The following is a 21,029-nucleotide window of genomic DNA, read 5'->3' as shown; positions in this document are numbered from 1 at the left end:
ATTTTCATTGAATATTCAATTTCAATCGTTGACATCAATTTCTATTAATTAATTTAAAATTATTATGAGGTGAAATTTAAAATTCGATTTTAAAAGTAATGAAAATAGTGAAATTTAGGTAATTATATCTCGTTTAATTATTTTAAAATTCTTAAGATTCATTAACAGTATAGAAGAGCATTTAGTAAAAAGTCGAAGTTAAAAATTAATTTTTGAAACAAAATTCAAATGTCAAAGGTAAAATTATAATATTTTAAAATTTATGGACTAAATTGAAATAAAATTTAAAATTTAAAGATTAAATGGGTAAGATAATATATATATATAATATATAATATATATATATATATATATTTTAAATTAAAAAAAGATCAAATAGATGAACCAAAACTTAGTATTTTTTCCTAACTTAAAATTGGCATGGATACGGAAAATACGTGTGCAATGCTTTATGGCCTCGATAAATGGATGTAGCCGGTCATTGCAATTAAGAAGCCGTCAATTGTCGCGATCGGGCAATCCCTCTTCGACTCGGGCCAAACCCTAACGATATCTCAGCCATGTCGTCCAAGCAAGGTACGATCGATCTATTTAGCTCTTTTTCCGATTTCATCTTCGTTACGGTAGCATCATCGATTGAAATTCAAAGTTGTTGGCTGTGCTATGACATATAACGCTTCCGTTTTTGCTGATTTTAATCGTGATATGGAGAATCGATTTTGTTTTATGTCTTTTTAGGAGGGAAAGCAAAGCCTCTGAAGCAACCCAAGGTTGATAAGAAAGACTACGACGAGGTATGCTTTTAATTTGTTATTTTATGGATCCACGCCACCAATCTATTTTCTTCCTGGTTCTCTTTATTTTGGATACGATTTTTGGGATCGAAGAATTTCAATCTGCCTTATAAAGTTTTGAAGGCTGTAAATGATTTCGTTGAAGTTTCAAATTAGTTATTATGGCTTAGCCTACTTTCAGGGTCTCATCAAAATTCCCCTTCTCCTCAAGGAGAATCGAAGATATATTTGAGTAACGTGTACCTGATTTTTGGGTTTGATCTTGTTTTTCCCTTTCTCATTATTATTATTATTATTAAAAGTTGAACTACAAGCATCATTGTTGTCCATTCCATTCACCTAGGAGGAAAGTTCGAGCTAAAATTATTAATGGATGCCCTCATCTGAAACCACGGTCTATTCCATTCATTGGTTATTTTTAATCAACGATTGCTTGATGAAGGGAAGATGGAGGGAACTGTAACTACCTCTCCTTAATTCGTTGTGGAGGAATTCTTTTCTGTAGTCAGCTAAGTATCCTGGCTAGGAATTATTCAGGACTATAATTTGAATTTTTTCTGGGTTTTCTCAACAGGTTGATCTGGCCAATATTCAAAAGAAGAAGGACGAGGAAAAGGTGAGAACTTAAATTTTAAAGTTGAACACTGTCGGTTTAGTTTAGAAGATACTTGGTTCTTGAATGAATGCCAACTGTTCATGTTGGTGAGTGTCCTTTTAAGTTCAACTTTTGTTAATTTTGAACCACTAGTTTTAAAAAGTGATCATTGATTCTTTCATTTTAATTTCTCTCTCATTTTTTAGATCGAGATTTTAGTATCAGTATGTATGACAATTCACTCGTTAAATTTCTTAAAATACAACCACAAATTTGTATTAAAGGGTTTTCATTGTATATAAACTTTGTTAAAATTTTGCAAATAAGAACCAAAAGGATGAAAGTACATAGACAAAAATGGAAATTTTCAAAGGATGGGAACCGATCATTTTCATAGTACAGGTCCAAAACAAACCAAAGCTGAAAGTTAGAGAAGTAGTATTTAAACATAAACTAAAACTGCACACAACTTCTTCTGGCCCATTGGTTGTGTGGAGGATTGCTACTTCTAAAGTATATTTTTGAGATTGATGATATCTACAGGCGCTCAAGGAGCTTAGAGCAAAGGCCCAACAGAAGGGAACCTTTGGAGGTGCTGGGCTCAAGAAGAGTGGGAAGAAATGAGGCTTCCCAAGCAAATACATGGAGGTAGATTACTTGACGACCTGAATTTGCAGACATTTAATGGCTTTTGAATAAGTTGATTGTCTTTGTGTTCCCTGTAAAACCCTTGAAAGAAAGGATAATATGCCGTGGAATGATTATAGAAGTTGAATGCTTTTCTATATTCTGAACTTCCTTTGGCTTCAATATATTGAACTTCCTTCTCTCTCTCTCTCTCTCTCTATTATTTGGAAAAAGATATTCTAAACTGCTTAGCGTAGGGTAATTTTTGGGGTCAAGAACTTAGTATTGGGATTGCATTGTGGTTGGGAAATTTTCTAGTACTGCTGTACTGGAACGGGAGTACTTTCTCTGTTTAAACTGTAGTTTTGCCTTTTATTTTTATTTTTGTTGAATTACAAATTTGATTCATAACCTTGATTTTTTTCTTTTTAGGTCGGGGGTTTCAATTTTTTTTGAAATTCATGGATCTACTATACCAAAAATTGAAAATTTAGTTTGATTAGACAAAATTTAAAATTACATCTCATAGATCAGTTAACACTTGTTCGGCACTCTTGAACTAGGATTTAGGTCCTAGATTAGGAACTAAAGGTCGGTTAAAAATGTTTTTTTTAAAAAAATAATTTATTTAAATATTTTTGGTAGAGATTATTGAAAATATTCTTTCAAAATTATTTTAGATGGTTGTCATGTCAAATACTCTAATTTAAAATTAAACACTTGAAAATTCATTTTGTATACATATACTACAAATTTGTTTTTGTTTTTGTTCTTTTTAATGACACCCACCTAAATTATTGATATTCCTTATTTTATTTTTTGAAACAATTAATATACCTAATTAGGTAACTTTTATCAAACTATTTTTCTAAACATATATCTACTTTCTTCCTTTTTACTATTTTAAAAAAAATACTTATTCGATGAGTTAAGATTACCAAATCAATTTAGTTTATTATATGAAAAACTACATCATGAAGTATTGAAAGATTTTTGTAAGTGGTAGATAATCACGCCTATCATATTTTTGAGAAATTATAAAAATCAATTTAGTTTATAATATGAAAAACTACATCATGCCTATCATATGCAAAAATTCTCTCTTTGAGTATATGCGAAAGGTCACCTTTCTCATGAATTTCGCATTTGAGAAATTTAATTTTGTCAACAAGTGATAATTTATCTTTTTTTAATGTTGTATTGCTAGTTTTCAAATCAATAATTCTATTTTTTAAACTAACAATTTGATCATTTAATTCCAAAGAACAAGGTTCAAATTTCTCATTTTTATTTCTCAAGTCATTTATTCAAGTTTCAATCCACAAGATAAAGATTTAAATTCATCATTTTCTTTTTTAAAAAAACTATTTTATCATTCAAGACACATTTCTCATCATCACAAGATTTATTATCATGCAAAACATCATTAACTGCTCTATTCTTTGAACATGTATTTTCATTTATCAAAGGCTTATTTTGAATAGATAACGCCTTATACTTTTGTGATAATTTCACATATTTAGAGCTAACTTTTTCAAGATCACATTGCATACTTTCAAATACATCAAATAATTCGTCATAAGAAGGGGTTCGAGAATTTCTATACGTATTATCAAGAAAATTTCAAGTATCATATGCATATTCAAAATGTAAGATTTTATCACATATTTGTTTATCCAATGCACAATATATGATATTTATGACTTTGATATCGAAAGTAAGCAACTCACTATTCAATTGCAATTTAGATATACATGCTCACAAACATACATAATATTAAATTCTATAACGAGCATAAATATTTTCATTCTACTTTTCCAAACATCATAATTCCTATTACCATCAAAGAATGAAGACTTATCAAGAGAATGATCTTCTAAAGTTGTCATAACTCTAGCAATTAAGCTTTTCAAATAAAATTTCAAAATATTAAGATACTTATATATCAAAATAATATTTGAAAAATAATTTATGTAAAAGTGCTATCGCTCTGATATCAATTGTAGGATCGGTATGACAACCCTAGAGAGAGGTGAATAGGGTTTATTTAAACTAGTAAAATTTTTTTTGCTCAATTAAACAAACTAACAAACTTTTGTTAATTAGTAATTTAAACAAGAATTTTATGAAAATACATTCAATTCAAAAATATCAATAAATTGGCATAAAAAAATTCAAGAACAAACTATAACAATTAATTCTATACAATGAAATATATTAATAAATTAATCGCAAAATTAAATAAGAGAGAGATAGAGAAATTGACACCAAGAATTTTATAGTGATTCGACAAAATCGGGCTACATCAACTTCCCAAGCTCTTTTTGGGTACTTCATTAGAAGTATTTGACTTTTTCCATGACTTAGAGTTGAACCGCTACAACGTTCTTTTTTCGGACACAAAAACAAACCTGATCCTTCCATGGTTGAGGATCAAACTATTACAACGACTCTTATTTTCGGTCACGAGCAACCCTTACAATAGTTTGAAAAAATAAATAGCACACTCGACAAACTCTCTAAAAGAGCGGATTTACAAATTAGCACTCAATGAATCAATCCTCACAACATAAAATATTTCTCTTAAGAAGAGGATAAAAAGAAGAAAATTAAAGCTTGGAGAGAGAGCAACAATGGTAACTTAGTGAGTTACGAATGATTGAAAATAATAAAAATTGTTGTCATGACTTGGAGAAGAAGATGAGTTTAAATAGAGATTGTTGAAAATCACCTTTAATTTAGCCATTGGATCTTGAAAAAGAAAATTGAATGGTAAAGATTTAAACCCAACTAGCCGTTAGACACGAACATAATATATATATATATATATATTATATATATATAATATATATATATCATTTTCTTTTAAAATCCAACAAAAAGTAAAAGTTCATCATGTGTCCATTAGCCGTTAGACACAACATAAAATAATATTATATTCATTTTCTTTTTAAATTTATTTTCATTTCAAACCAATCCAAAAATCAAAAGTCTATCATGTGTCATTCCTCCTATGCTCCAAGTGATACCTTTCAATTGACCAACTTTGATGAAAAAAAATCTACCACATCATCAGCTTGAAATTTTTTTGTTAAGCTTGTTTCGACTATATTTTCTTCGTTTGAGCTTTGATTTAAGTGAAAATGTGTTGCAATCGTTATTTCAAGGTCTATGCAATGGAAGCTTCAAAACACTCAATTGTTAATAAATTAATTCAGGTTTATTATCATTAAAATATTGATTAATTAATTAATTTAAATTAAGTAATTTGAGATTAAAGGCCAAAAAGCCAACAAGGGAAAACTTCTTCCTCTGGAAACTGTAGGGGCAGTTGGAGATGTGACGGAATAGCAGATCCTGTAAGGAGTTGAGTAATAACTTCATGTTGCCTTTACGTCTGATGTCGAATGAAGTTCCTCGTCAAGGTCTGCTGGTGCTAAATTTGTTGAGTTTGGTGTTGAACAAACTCTCGTAGCTCAACTTGTTGCTGCATGAGCTCTCGTTATTGCCGCAAAAGTGTGTCTTGTTTGTGCAAAAACTCGTCAAGACTCCTCAAGATTGGTTCCTGGAGGTCGTCATGTAAGAACTTGCACAAGTCATCAAAATCCACGTTAGCTGATTCATCTTCGGGTGTAGGAGGAATGTTGCATTGAGTTCCTTCGTCAATGCGTGGTGGATGCTTACCTACCTTACCAATTCCTGATCCTTCCCCTATTTGAAAAGAAGTGGGAGGAAAGAGAGGTGGGTCATAAGCACTAGGCGGTGGTAGAATGAAGTCTGCAATCACTGGCTCCTAAAAAATTAGTGCCTTGCCTTTGTTTTCTTCTGGTGGTGGTGGTGGAGTTTACTCCCTTGGTTTAAGTGGTAAGGAAGGGAGGAAGGATTCATCTGGAAGGATTGGAGGGTGTTCATTCAAATCAATAGGCAACCTTGGAGATTCCTTTATCAATTTCTCTTGAGGCGGAGAAATGATCTCAACCTCAGATTCACTGTGGCGAGATGAAGGAGTCTACCGCCTAGGCTGCGACGGGGGAGATTTCTCTTTTTCAATTTCTTCATTTTCTTTTTCAATCAGATTAACGTGAAGGAGGGTGATCTTTCTTTATCATCAGCCCGAGGTGGTGCGATCAAGTTTCCTTCTTCAACAGGCGAAGAAGGCGCGCTGGGTAATTATTCTACTTCAGTGTTTGGCGCGGTTTGTTCAAATAACTTTTTCACCAACCTCATTCTCTTGGGCTGGGGAAAGGTGTTGTTTGTGACTGAGAAGGCACATACTATTTTCTTGCTTAACCGTCTCAGGTTGAAGTGGTGAATCCTTTAACAGTCGTCAGAGAGTGTTGTTTGTGATGACTCCTTTAACAAGCACCTCTTATTCACCTTGTTACAAGAAAATAGAAGAATAACTGCCCTTAGGCTTGAAAAATATAGCTCGCATTTGAGCTGCGGTGATGAGCCTGACATCCATAGGGATGCATCACATGATGCAATATATCACCACTACTTGATTCCTTGATATGAAGCTATCGTGCATGGTTGGGAGCAGCTTCTTCTTGACAAAATACAGCCACACATTTGCCTCAAGAATTAGGCTATGCGGTGGCAGTGTTCTGATCCCCTTAGCGGAGGCGATTCACTTCGACCTTAGCTTGGCCAATACTCTTAATGTATCTTTCATCTCCTTACGTGTTGGCTCTTCGATTTTTCTGTTCCCTTCAGCTTCAGGGTCGTTTTGCAAGTTGAACAACATGTTTATCCTCTTGGCGCTAAAACCCACTTTCTCATTGCCTACCTAAGCGTTGTATTTGATGGGGTGAGGGGTCCCTTCATAGAACACATGGACCATAGTTGGTTTGAGCTTTTGAGGTCCCTCGTAGAAGTCCCGCCACTTCATAATGCTGATAATATTTTTTAGAGTTGATGCCCTAAATCTCGTTGGATCCTGTAGTTTGTAAACACTTGTATGAACAAACATTTCTATGATTAATAATATATGATATTTTATTCATTTTTTTCTATGAAATATATGATATTTTAGTTGCATTAACCACAAATCAATAAACTAACATCCATGGTTATTGTTGTAACTTAAACATGTATATGGAGACATACAGGTGGATCGTGTTTAAGTGATAACCTAAATAGTCTGTAGTATATGGATAAGGCTGGGTACCTTATCCTGGTGACACTACGAGTATAACCTACTTTGTAGGTATTACAAATGTTGTAAAATGCTACAAATGATCTGATCCTGATCATCCGTGTATTAGACATGCGAGCGGGGATATTCTATACAAAGGGGTTTGTATAAGACTGTACAATGAAATGTTTAGTCTCGTTATATAACGCCGTTCATAATAGAGATTTTTATTTCACTAGGATGACCATAGGTAACATGACCGTAATCTTGAGTGAGTTATGAACTCCTGCTTATAAGGACAGTCATTTGATTTGTATGGATGAGAGTGGCCAGATCGCCGACTCAACAAGCCTACCATTTTGGAGATTCGTCTGATTGGGGAGGAAACTCAACTACACAGGATGGAATTCACTCCTTCCCCGAAATAGGGGTAAGTAGATAAATTTCTCCCTTAAGGGCTGATTCCGGTTTTTGAACAACATGGCGCCACACCCTCTCTTGGCCCGAGAGGGGTTTAGTCATAGTGGGACTATGATTTATTGTTCATTAGAGGGATCGGTGGTACTTAAGGAGTTAGATGTAACTATAGGGGCAAAATGATAATTTGGCTCAGTTGTACTTACGGGCGATTTGTGAAGGGTCATCGTACTGTTGATTGGTTATATCTAATGGACACAGAAATATATCTGTAGTGAGAAGAGTGCAGCTGTCGATCTTTAGTGGAGTGCGCGATAGTTAACGGATGGTGGATAATGTGATTAAAGAGTTTAATCAGTTATTCATGTACCGTTGGAGCTTCAAGCTACATGTCTATAAAGTCCCCTTGGTAGCTCAATGAATTTAAGTTGAGAATCAGTTTTTGGGTTAATTTGAAGTGTTCAAATTAATAAGGAAATTGATTATATATGATATAATTAAATTAATTCAATTATATATGATATAATCGACATAATGTATTTGATACATTATTGTTTATTTGGAGGAACAAATATTTGAATATGATTCAAATATATTTTCTATGGATAAGATTCATAGTTATTAAATTTAATATAAATATGATTTATATTAAATGCCATAAAATAGAGAAAAAGGACTATGGTTTATATATTGTATATAATGCAATATTAAAACTATAGGTTATAAATATAATATGATAAGTTAGTTATCATATTTATTTATAATTATTAATTATTTGATAATTAACCCATTTTCTCTCTAACCACCCTTTAGTGGGAAGTTATTTAGTTTTTTGTGGCAAAATCAGAAAAATGAAATTTGATTTCATAATTCGAACTAGAGATAAGCATACACGATCGAGTATCTACACGATTGTTCTTCAGAGCCTATGTGATAGACTCGTCTCTCTAAACGATCAAGAGTCTTTGCTATACGATAGCATTGTTTCTACTCGATCGTCTTCCTCCTTCAACTCAAAACTTCCCTCTAACCAAAATTAGCCAGAGCGCACCACTCTTGGATTCTCACACCGAGAATACCAAGGTCACCAAGTGGTAGTGTCCTCTATTGGTTCGAGTTTACTTGTTGCTGTTTGCTATTGTTCGAGGAGAGTTCGTGACTTGTTCGACGCGTTCATGAACAAGTACGATCGAAGGATTTACTTGAAGAACGGTTCTTCAAAGATATAATCTTTTAATCCTTTCTTTTATTTAGAAAGCATGCTGTAAATTAGTTTCTGATGCATAATCTGTTCTTGTCGACTATAAATGTATGCATTCAATCGAAATGAAATTTGGACGATCCGCTTCCACTCAAAGGTTCTCTGTAAATAGAGTTCCTTCAATATTCACTATGAATGCGGGTAGTGGTGCAACCTCAGGGGAAAACCCTATCTCCAACAGTAGTGGTGATCTCCTTTTGGGTGCTTTCTCCGCCTCAACCTCCCTTTTATCTTCTCATTTTCCTTTCTTTTTCTCGATGCATCATTTCTACTCACCGCCTGACTTTCACTATTCTTGGGCTGCTATTTTCTTCTTGCAACCTATTTTTTCTTTTCCTCCTCTATTTTCATCTTTCTCACACCCTTCTTAATTTCTTTAATATTTTTGGTGATACGTTGAGCTTTCTCTTTTTTCCTCTCTTTCTCCGCATCACTTTCTTTATCAAATTCCACCGCGGCTCTATCTACACTATCCATTTCTTTAGGCTCAACGGGTTTAGTTTTTGCCACTACACCGACTTCTTCAATCTCTTCATCATGGACTTCTCTTTTATACTCAGTCGTTGCGATGAGACTCTATGCTTCCTTTCTCAAGTCATAGAAGCTTTCTTTTGTTTTCTTTGATTTTTTGACCAATAGAGCCACCAATCGTTCCATAGAAGATGCGGGGAGAATCACTTCTTCTTCTTATGCTCTTGAGGTGTGCCTCACCTCCTTTGTTTTGGTGCTCTTTCGTCACAGGGCCACCATTTTTTTCTTCCTCTTCTATTTCCTCAAGGTTAGCCTTAGATGTGACTGCCTTTTCTCTTCTCTTTTTTTCCCCCCCAAATTCTTTTGTTCAGGCTTTGCGACCATTTTTTTTTCACCATTTTTTTCTTTGCTGCCTTTTTATTTTCGAATGCAGCGAACAACTTCATTACGGGCCCATCTTTAGCACTAACTGGGCTTGACATGTGAGATGCCAACGCTTTAGGACCTCTCGGTACAGGGACAGACCTTTGCGGCGAAACTTCCTTTCTTTGCCTAGCCGTCTCTTTGCTTGATTGGTCATATTATTTCCAAAATTTTCCCAAACACTTCTCCTTTATCCCTTCTCCTTGCCTCGTTGGTGCCAACAAGGTCACTGGCGCATGATTGTATTAGATGAACTCTCTGTTGAATTTTATGCCCTAAAGTTCATAGATAGTAAATGTTATTAATTGATTGGTATCAATAAAGAGTTATAGATGTTAAATCAGTAAATGTTATTGTTTGTATTGTTGTCTATTTTGTCTAAATAACCCTAAATTCAATAAACTAACATCCAAGGTTGCCTTAAGAATCTTGAACTGTATGTGGAGACATACAGGGATTAATGTTCAAGATATAGCCTAAAGGGTCTATAGTATAGGGATAAGGCTGAGTACCTTATCCTGGTAACATTATGGATACGACCCACTTTGTATTTGATACACTAGACCGTGAAATAGTAACCACTAAATGTAACATAGTTGACTAGTCAAGTTTCTCTTTTAATAGGATGACCTAGGTGACTTAGTCTTAAACCTGAGTATATTATGAACTCTTGTTCACGAGGGATTGTCCTTTGATTTGCATGGGTGAAGTTGGCCAATTTGCCAACTCAATATGCCTACCATTTTGGGGCAAGACCGAGTGGGGAGCTGGAAACATAATAATACAAGATGAAATTTACTCATTCCCTCTTTGAGGGTAAGTAAATAAGTATTCCCTTAAGTGGTGTCTCCAGGACTTGAAAAAAGGGCTTTACCCTCTGGCCTGAGAGGGGTTTCTGTTTATTGGTTGGACCATAGGTTGTTCATTAGAGAAGCATTGGTACTTAAGGACCCAGAGATAATTCAAGGGTAAAACGGAAATTTGACTCAGTTGAAGTTACGAAAACTCGTGAATGACTAACTTGCTGGTATTGGTTTATATCCATGGACACAAAAATATATCTGTAGTGAGAAGAGTGTAGTCTTGGGTCTTTAATGGAGTGTACCTATCACACCCCGTCCTAGACTACCCTCCGAGTCTGAGAAAGGGCGTGACTGCAGCAATTATCAACCCTTTTGTTAACACTTACTGCTAATAACTCTTGCGGAAATAATTTTGATACCAATGAACAAATTCAACAACCAACTGATTAAGTAGGCCCATTTTATTACAATAATGAATGTTTATACAACTCCAAGACTTAACTATAAAGTTTACAACAACAACTGTAAAACCTTCCGGAAGTGTAACTGTGGCTTGTGGCAGACCTTGACCTTAGCAGCACCCTGGAACTCCTCACCTTTTGCTACCTGGGGGGGGGGAGAAGGAACATTTGGAATAAGCAATTAGCTATAAAGCCCAGTGAGTGGTGCCTTTAGATAAACAAATAACTTTGTCAACAGAAATATACTTTTGGAAAGAAATGCATAGTCAACAAGAGTATTACCACAAGTTCAATATTATTTTCCAGCCAAACTGCTGGACAATCCCCAGCTCGATCGCTACTTAAAACAATCAACCCCAGCTTGACCATTGGTTATCATATAATAAAAACATCCCCAGCTTTACTATTGGTTATCCCTGGCATGATCCTACATTTTCCTTAGTACTTTCACACGTATACTAAGACAATAACAATTCCTGTGGAAACTTTCCCCGTACCTTATTATCCCGCCAATGTGCACATCGACTATTTTCCCGCTAGCTATGCTTAGGTAACTTGACTATATTTCCCGTCGGTCGTCACCGATTATCATTTCCCGTCGACCGAAGCTGACTATATTTTTCCGCCAGCCGAAACCGACTATATTTTCCCGCCAAGTACCTTTTCAAGCATGCTAACTATATACCCCGGGTACAATTTCAGTTTCCAAAACAAACATACAAGCAATATCTTAACAAGCATAGTAACAAGATAAACATATATCCCTGATCATGCCAATTTAACATTATCCCCTATATATATTTATCTATATATAGAAATTATATCAACAATACAACACATAATAACCACTTACCTTGATCGTTTAGGAACCTTTCTCTTTAGAAGTTCCTTGGTCACCTCGGGCTCCCTTTTGAACCCTACAATCCAGATTCAAATTAAAACTCAGATTACTCATAGTTCTAGAACTTATTTTAAGATACTTCCTTCTAAAAACATGTCATAAAATATCTCAGAAAGCTTACCTCAAAATATTAGCTCAAAACTTCTCGTGGTTTGACCATAATCTCAAAATCTTCAAGACTGGCTCAAGCTTACCCGACAGCCTGACCCTTCTATATTTTTCTCAATTTCCAGCTCGATCCCTTAGAGCTTCTTCTCCGGCATCCCTACCCTAAAAACTAGACTCTCCTAGATTTCATATGGCTTTAGAATCACTCCAAACGCACGAGTATTCTGGGAGAACTTCTTGTCCCAAGTTGATATTGTTTCCAGACTTTACTGTCTACTGCGTCCCCCTTGAAGCTTTATGATCAACGCATGGATTTTGCTATCAACGCAATGTTTACTCAGCTTTCCCACTCTTTTTAAAGTATTTTGAATTGTGATCTTGAAAGAAGTCCTTGACCCTATTTATAGGCGTCCAAAAACTATCTAAGTTCGACACCTCCTACTTGGCCGCATGTTCAAGTGTCTCTTCCTCACATTATCAATGCAACTTTTGATCAACGCAACTCTAGGTGTCCTTCTCCTACATAGCCAATGCATGGGGCTTAATTTTGCATGTCTCCTCATGCACCCACCTTAAATCCTTAAGGCTTAAGACTCCTTCCTAGCAAGACACATGTCTGATGACGTCCTTCATATGAGCTCATCCTTCATATGCATCCACAAACCCTTGGATGTTCAACGCATAGTTGGCCATCAATGCATAGTCTATAATCAATGCATAGTGTAATCATCAATGCATAGTGGGTCATCAACGCATAGCAACCCTTGGTTCCCCTTGGTTTTCAACACAGAACCATCGCAACCCAACTTACTCAGCCACCGCAAGCCTTAACCATCGCAAGAGCCAACCACCATGTGTCCAACCTAGCCCATCGCATGGCCTATGTCCAACGTATCCATCATGCATGCCATCATCAACCTGCAACGCATAGCATGGTCGCACGGCCTCGACGTATAGGACGGTTGCTTAACATCGACGCATAGGTCGCTCGGCATCACCGCATGGCTCGTTTGGCATAGGCGCTTGGCATCGACGCATAGGTGCTTGGCATCGATGCATAGGACGACCGCATGGCACCCTCCTGCGCATGCCTGGCCCTGCATCCTCGCACACCCTTGCGTTCGCATGCCCTTTGCACAGCCGACCCTCGTGCCATCCCAACCTTCCAATGCATCACTTTCAAATTTCTTCCTTCAACCGTATGGATGCATACCACCCTTCCAACGCATCCATCGCATCCAACGCACCCATCATCCAATGCATCCAACGCATCCAATGTATCCAACACATAGCAGTGCCTAGTCCAACACTTAGCCAATTTTCTCCTTGGCTTCCAACGCATGACAACTCTTGGCAATGCCTCTTTCCAATATTTTGGCCAATAATGCGTCCAACCTTACAAACGCATGGTTGCCTTTTCAACTTATGCATTAATGTCTCCCAATACTTCATGCATTGGTCCTTTTTGACCTTACACTTAGCCAATATTTCATCAATTAAAGCTTACCTCAACACTAATCAAGGAAAATCTATTTAATACTTAGAAATTTCCTTCACTTCAACATAGGATTTAACTTCCACTTAGTTAATTCTCTTAATCACCGGCTTAAGTAAGAAAAATGGAAATCCGGGTTTTACAGTACCTACAGTTAATGAATATTGATTAACTTGGTTAATGAGTTTAACCAATTAATCTCATATTGTTGGAGCTTCTAACCTACAGGTCCACCAGGTCCCTTCGTTAGCTCACTGGAGGATACTTAAGAAGGATAATTTGAATTATTCAAATCAATTTGAGGAAACTATATATTAATGTAATTAATATATAATTAATCATGGATATGATCTATGATCAAATTGGAAGTAATATTTGAATAAGATTCAAATTAATTAATTCAAGTTAATTAGATTGACAAATAATTAATTAATAGAGAGGTTTTGCATATATACATGGGATGTATATGATAATTGAATGTATATATTAAACTGGGTTTAATGTATAAGTAGTTATTTAATTATTGTGTAAATCAAAATTAAATAAGTGTTATTTAATTGTAAAAATTAAATAAGTGTTATTTAATTAAATGGACTAATTAATTAAATAAATTTTATTTAATTAATTATAGTAAAGGAAAATATATTGGGAAAGATGCTTGGCTCTTCTCTATATAAAGACCTTCCCATGACCCTTTGGGAATGGACTGAATACACAATTCTCACTGTAGAGAAACTATGACAATATACAACTTCTTAGTGTTATTGTACAAAATTTTCTCTAGGCCAAATCCTCTCTACTCTACAAAACACTTTTCTCCTCTCCCTCTCCCAATAATTGGATACCATCTCTCTATTGGAATCCTAGAGAATAAGGAGGTAACTCCCATGGTAGTGTTCGAGATCGCTCAAGGATTTGTTCGTGATCAAGACTGTTTGGAGATCCGTTCATTGGAACCTTGAAGAAGATTGTTCATCGCACTTGGGGAATCTACAAAGTTAAAGAATTGTTCTAACCCTTTCCCCAATAGCATGCTAATTTACGTGTTTATTCATTCTATCTAGTATAATGATTTTTTTTATTGTAAAAATCGAATTATGGGATGCAAGACGTTATAACATAATGCTGCCACTGTGGGATTTGATCCCTTCCCTCCCAACTTAGGATTGTTGGGACAAATCTTCTTCTTGCGCGGTCTACGATGGTTGTTCTAACTTGAGTTTTCCCTTCTCAATGTTAAGATGATCTTGAGAGGGCCGGTTCTTAAGGGAAAACTATGACCAATGGAGTTAAAAGGGTAGGGTTAAGAAGATTTGGTCTTAGGGCAAGGGAAGAGGCGAATTGGGAAACAAATGGGTGCTATAGATCAGGGGGTAGGGAGGCAAACAGTTGAAATTTCTACCAGCCAGAGTACATTTGTAGGAATAACGACCTTATATTGCCGACGAGGGGGTTGGGAAGGGATGAAGAAGCCATGAATTTTGAAGATAAGGGAATGATGGTGGCCTTGGAAGTGCCCTTACGCTGTCCATGAGTTGGATTTTGACGAAAAAAATGAAAGAACGATAACATAAGAAAGTTTGATAGGTCTCTGGAGCTTTCGTCAAAATTTTTGCAGAGAGAGAATTTAGGGTTTCAGAAAATTCGGGATGAAAAAACGAAAGAGGAGTGATGGGAAGGGATTTATAGGCATTAATAGGTGCATAGGTTAAGACATGACATCAGCATAATGATGGTGCATTAAATTAATGGAAGATGTAACGTTGTATCAGGCGGTGCATATGATTGACGTCCTTTCAAATCCCATTAATGGTAAAAAAACCTTCCAGGTACCTTTTCTTATGAGCGTGTTAGATGCAATGAGTTGTCATCTCTCCGCATCCTACACTCATCGCAATTCTTGTTTTTTTTTTCCCATCAATTCAAAGTTCAATCAAGCCTTTAAAAAATCATCGCAACTACTTTCGAACAACTAATTTCCACAAAATTCAACCAATTTAAATAAAAAAAAACTTAAAATTAAGAAAGCATGTAATAAAGTAAAGATAAAAGAGTTAGGATGTTTCTCTAGTGAGATATTATTATTTTTGCCACAGGGACTATCCATCCATTCTTCACTCAGGTTTTCCAAGATCAATGGACACTTTGTTGCGATCAACTTCGTTTCCATAGTATGGTTTGATTCTTTGCCCATTGATCTTAAACACATTTGTTACTTCTTTGTTTGTCAGATCCACTACTCCATACGAGAAGATTTCTTTGATTATGAAGGGTTCTGACCATCGTGACTGCAATTTTTCTTGGAACAAATGCAATTGTGAGTTAAATAAAAGAACTTTTTGTCCAACAAATAAGGATTTCTTATAGATGTGTTGATCATGCCAACACTTAGTCCTTTCTTTGTATATTATTGTGTTTTCATAAGCTTGGAGTCTACATTCGCCCTGTTCATTTAATTGCAATTTCCTTGCTTCTCCAGTTGCATGCAAGTTTGGGTTCAACTTTTTGTGGCCCAATGGGCTTTATGTTCTAGCTCCAAAGGAAAATGACATGCTTTCCCAGACATCAACGCATAGGGAACATCCATATAGGTGTCTTATATGTGGTTTGGTAAGCTTAAAGCACTTCATCAAGCTTTTGCACCCAGTTCCTCTAAGTGATATTGATGACTTTTTCCAAAATAGACTTAATCTTGTGATTGGAAATTTCTACTTGTTCATTTGTCTGTGGCTGGTAAGCCATTGCTATCCTGTGATGCACACCATATTTAATTAGTAATTTTCTAATGATGCGATTTATGAAATGTGTATCTTCATCGCTGATGATCGCTTGGGGGGGTGCCAAAGTGTGTGAAGATATTTGGACACTGACTTTGCATCATTTGTGGTATAGGAAATAGCCGATACATAATCAGCAACCACCAAAATGTAATTGTGGTCGTTTGAGGGGGGAAATGGTTTCATGAAGTCTATTCCCATACATCAAACAACTCAACTCCTAAAATTTCAGTAAGTGGCACTTCTTTTCTCTTTGAAATATTACCTGTTTGCTGGCATTTATCTAATAACTTGTCGAAATACAAGTCATTGTTCTCTCAAAGTTGGAATAATTAGGATATCTAGTGATATTAACACACTCATTATGAAGGAAAACACATGAAATTCCACACATGTGATAAACGCGTACAAAAGTATCATTTTTAATAAAAACTACTTCACTACACATTTCAATGCAAGAATAAAAAAAGTTTACTAAGTTAAGGCCAAGAGGTATGCGTCCGAGAATATTCAACGCATGAAAGATACACTTGGCTTGTGCAATTCGTGTCAAATCACCACTTGCGAGCATGGGCATCTGACTGGCAGTGTCTGAACATATCAGAAGTGATAGGCGACTGTTCTAGAGTATGGAAATTAGAGCAGTCAAATCATCAAGTTGGTGAGATTTGTCTATAAAAGGAGAAGCCATCTGCATAATCAAGAGGAAACCATTTTTGCACATAAAATAGTTGGAATTTTCTATAGTTAAAAGCTCTCTACCGTTGCAAGCAAGAAGTAGGAGGGAAGATCACCATTCTTCCATTGATCGAGAGGTGCTGGCCGAAGAAAAGCTCGAAAGAAATATCTTCCTCAACTCCTCTACCAAGTTGGTCATAACAAGCATTAAAAACAAGCCAAAGAGGACAAGAGATTGAATTCTGCGGCTTGGCTTCTTACTTTTCACATTTAATTCTCATTCTCCATTTACTTTTATCAAGCTGAGATCGTTTGTATAAACACTTGATATCTTTAATTCAATCTTATCTTCAACCATTCATCACTTCCCCATCTGTTTACTTTCAAAATTGTGTGTGTTGTGAATTTTCTGACTTAATGAGAGCATGAAATCTGTTGTTAAGTCTTCATAATCAGTTGACTAAAGTGGTAAAATGGTTAAGTCACTCGAGAGAGCATTTTAACTATTGAATGCATTAAGTCAGGGCGTAAAGTGATTTTAGAGATAAAATTGCTCATGTCTTTTGTCTGTTCTTTGTAACCAACGCATGCACCATATAGATAGGATTACATGTGGCTTTCGCATCGAGAGATGTTGAACTTAGTATTGAACTAAAGAATAGAATTCCCAACGCATAACACATACATTTATATTGTGAACATACCTCTGTATCATCTTCATCTCATCTTCATTGTGCTCACATAAGCTTGCTATGCCAGCTAAGAAATCAATGCATACCACTGACACTTAAAATCATTCATCCATAAATCCCTTTCTTCTTGCATGCATGCCATTAGCTTAGTGTAAATAACCAATTCTTCTTAGTTAATTAGGAAACATTTGCATTAGATCTGAAACAAATTTTTCATTAGAATATTCTAGAATCCTTATGTTCGACCCTAGACTTACCAAGAAAGTAGGTTAGATTTATACTTGGGTCTGACTCAGGAGAACTTGTACACATAACAAGGTGTGCACGCATTTGTCCCCAATGCATAGCCTTAATTTCATACCAAGCGAGATCAATCCTTCATCCATTTTCATTCATCATACTAATTCATCTCCACTTACATTAATCACCATAAGCACATTTAGAATCAAAATCACGAGGCAAACACTATCACATCTCACCATAAAATCTTTGGCATCTATGAATAAGATGGGCTAGTAATACCCACACTGGAGAACTTTAGTCGTCGTTCGATCTTCGCCGAAGTGACCACCAAAAGGTGATTCATGACATTGCGATAACATGTGCTGGTATGCAATTTTAAGGGCGCATTGCTAAAGATGTAATCGGGTCCATGCCTGTATAGATTAACCTCATCCCAGTAGTAGAACTTGTTGGGGTTTGTGCCCTAAAGCCTCATAATTGATTAGTTTATTAATTTAATTAGTACTTATGCAATATTAATTTATCCATTAACCAAAAAAATTCAAGGTTATCAATATTAATTCTTGAAGGAAATCGAAATCATAAGAAATCTTAAGTATATGCTTGAGGACAAACATTATTTAAATTTGGGGGTGTGATAACTTGTAAAAAATACAAGTTATTATATCTCTTTCATTTAAAATAATAAGGCAAAGACATGCAATCTAGATAATTTTTACCAATCAATCTATACAAAAAGCAAAACACGCGATCACATACTTCTAACGCATAACATATTTAAATTCCAAACTAATTTTGCTATTTCTATGCAGTATATTCTTCAACAGTCTAATGATCGCGTGATCGCATACCCACTAATGTGTTCAAAGCAAGAAGTTGCCCGAGAAGAAAAGAAAAGACAATCACATAAGCTACAAGTGTTGAGGCGTGACATGACATGGGCAGTAGGTGTCACATCATAAGTTGCGTTGGTGGCCGACAAGAAAACTGTGTTGAAGATTCAATGAACCACTGACACGTTGCAAATGACACGACAAGATATGGAATTTAATGCGCCCCATCAACGCAATCATGAGCTTGAGAAAATAAGTGCTCGCGAATGCCTATAAATACCCATGCAAATGCCATGCAGATGGAGTTAATATACATCGTGACATATATCAGGGGATACAATGTGGGAGACGAGAAGAACACCCTGAGAAGGGATTTTGCTAGAAACCCCTATCATTCTTCCAGAGAAACTCCTTGGTGAGAGCTTAGGATTCTAGGGAAAGACGAAGATAATACTGTTTGATTATCTAAGTGAAGTAGCTGTAAAACAAGCCGGAGGAAGCAAGACATTACGAACCACAACTTTACTCTCTGACCCTTTCTTTTTGTTTGTGTATTTGTATTGTGTTTCTTGTATTGACAAATTCAGAATTATAGTATGAATACATGTTTATTATATATCTTGTCTATCTTTTTCACCAATATCATGCATAGCTAAATCGCTTCATGGGTTGAGAAGATTGTAGCTAACACGACTTAATAACTGGAGGAATCATGCGATCAACTTATTTTATGCATGCTTATATTTGTTGCTTGAATCAATTGAGAAATTATTCTAAGTAAATCTAATCTAAGGTTGAAAGAATTTAGATTGAAACCCCATAAAATGAGAGAAAATGTTCCTTAGAAATAAGTACATTATCTGCATATTACACCTACCGCATGCATCTTAGAGTTAAGATAATGTGGCAAAGAACACTGAAAAGTGTTGGTCATAACATTGAGTGTATAACTTGATCACATATTTCATCTAGTTGTTTAGAAAATGTTAGTAAAAATTCTTCTCAACCCTCCTATCATATAACTGTTATCCAACTCGCACTACTTCATTTTAAACACAATTCCAATCTCATATTTAGGTTTAAGTTTGCTTATTCGATCACTCTGAACATGTTAAACTCGCATTAAGATCATATTTTTAGTTTCATCGCGTACTTACAAGCACATTTAACCCTGGACTCACTAGGAACTTTGGTCAAATTTGCACTTGGGTTTGACTAAAGAAAGTTGAGCGTTAAATCTCATAAGCATTATTATTTTATCGCATGTACAGAACGCATCAAGTTTTTGGTGCCGTTGCTGGGGATTGTGGTAACTAAATGTGCTAAAGCTATTTTTATTGATCTTTGCAAACCTTGACTTTCTGGAGTATTATACCTTGACTGCGAGAGAGGCACAAACATTGTATGAGTGAAGGAAATACTCCTGAGCTTGTATACGACCCAGAAATAGAGAGAACTTTTCGCAGAAGACAGGTACCAACTGCTTGGTTCGTAAATGGATGCATTATTCTTGAAGTTAATGAGAGTATGCGGTAATGGTTGTGTGCAAACAGTTTAAGAGTCATGTGCTGATCACAAGTTTTCTTGTTGATAAGCCAAGTATACCGAGCAACGAGTGTCTTAGGATGACCTAAGGTCAAACGCGGGGATTTTATTGCGATAATGTTGTAAAGTAATGAATTATGCGATAATAATAAAAATGTGTTAATGTTGGTGATGCGATAATGGAAATGCTTTAATAAAATGCGATGTCTCAGAAAGCTTAATAAATTCAGGATGTGAACGGATGAGTAATGCGACAAGCTTTTGGATAGAATCTATGAAGATGAATGGGTTAAGGGGAAGGCTATTTGGAAATCATTAATCCATACAAGAGATGCGATCGTGGTTCTTACTTCCCATTGGCTTACACCTTTCGGTGGTTACCGCACTAGTCATATCTCCATGATGTGAATAAGAGAAGTGTTGTAGAATGCAAGGTTATTTCTATCTCTAGAAGTACTTCTTACTTTACTTAACAAGTTCTATCACCTTTCTCTTTTGAGAAGTTGATTATCATACTTAACTCTGCTTTCGCAGGTGAGTATGCCTTTAAGCCTATGTTAAGCATGAAGAAACTCTTATACAAGAGTACTTATGAGCGGAAGCAGATTTTTCCAATTCATTGTGACAGAACTTCTACATATACATTCGAACATACAAATATGCATTCACAACGCTAAATTACTGGCATGCCTAAAGGATTAATAAATAAGAGATTAGGAGATCATACCACTTGAAGACTTTTCTTCATAGCAAATCTCGTTTTCGCTG

At 35.6% G+C, this 21,029-nt stretch overlaps 1 protein-coding gene across 1 annotated transcript; it reads left to right on the top strand.

Moving 5' to 3' along the window:
* The first annotated feature begins 446 nt into the window (after positions 1-446).
* On the top strand, positions 447-2,197 carry LOC120078367 (translation machinery-associated protein 7-like). The gene is made up of 4 exons (XM_039032664.1): positions 447-576; positions 739-794; positions 1,369-1,410; positions 1,933-2,197. Exons 1-4 carry the CDS (start codon positions 561-563, stop codon positions 2,011-2,013), a joined length of 195 nt encoding a protein of 64 aa, XP_038888592.1. The 5' UTR covers positions 447-560; the 3' UTR covers positions 2,014-2,197.
* Positions 2,198-21,029: the final 18,832 nt, after the last annotated feature.

The sequence above is a fragment of the Benincasa hispida genome, chromosome 1, assembly GCF_009727055.1.
Source record: "Benincasa hispida cultivar B227 chromosome 1, ASM972705v1, whole genome shotgun sequence".
In the NCBI taxonomy this organism is placed as follows: domain Eukaryota; kingdom Viridiplantae; phylum Streptophyta; class Magnoliopsida; order Cucurbitales; family Cucurbitaceae; genus Benincasa; species Benincasa hispida.
Note: the sequence above shows the minus strand (reverse complement) of the source record. Positions and strands in the feature narration are given on the sequence as shown.

Coding starts and splice junctions, on each gene's coding strand:
- LOC120078367 (XM_039032664.1), top strand. Junction 795..1,368: donor ATAAGAAAGACTACGACGAG/GTATGCTTTTAA, acceptor TTTTCTCAACAG/GTTGATCTGGCCAATATTCA. Junction 1,411..1,932: donor AGAAGAAGGACGAGGAAAAG/GTGAGAACTTAA, acceptor TGATATCTACAG/GCGCTCAAGGAGCTTAGAGC.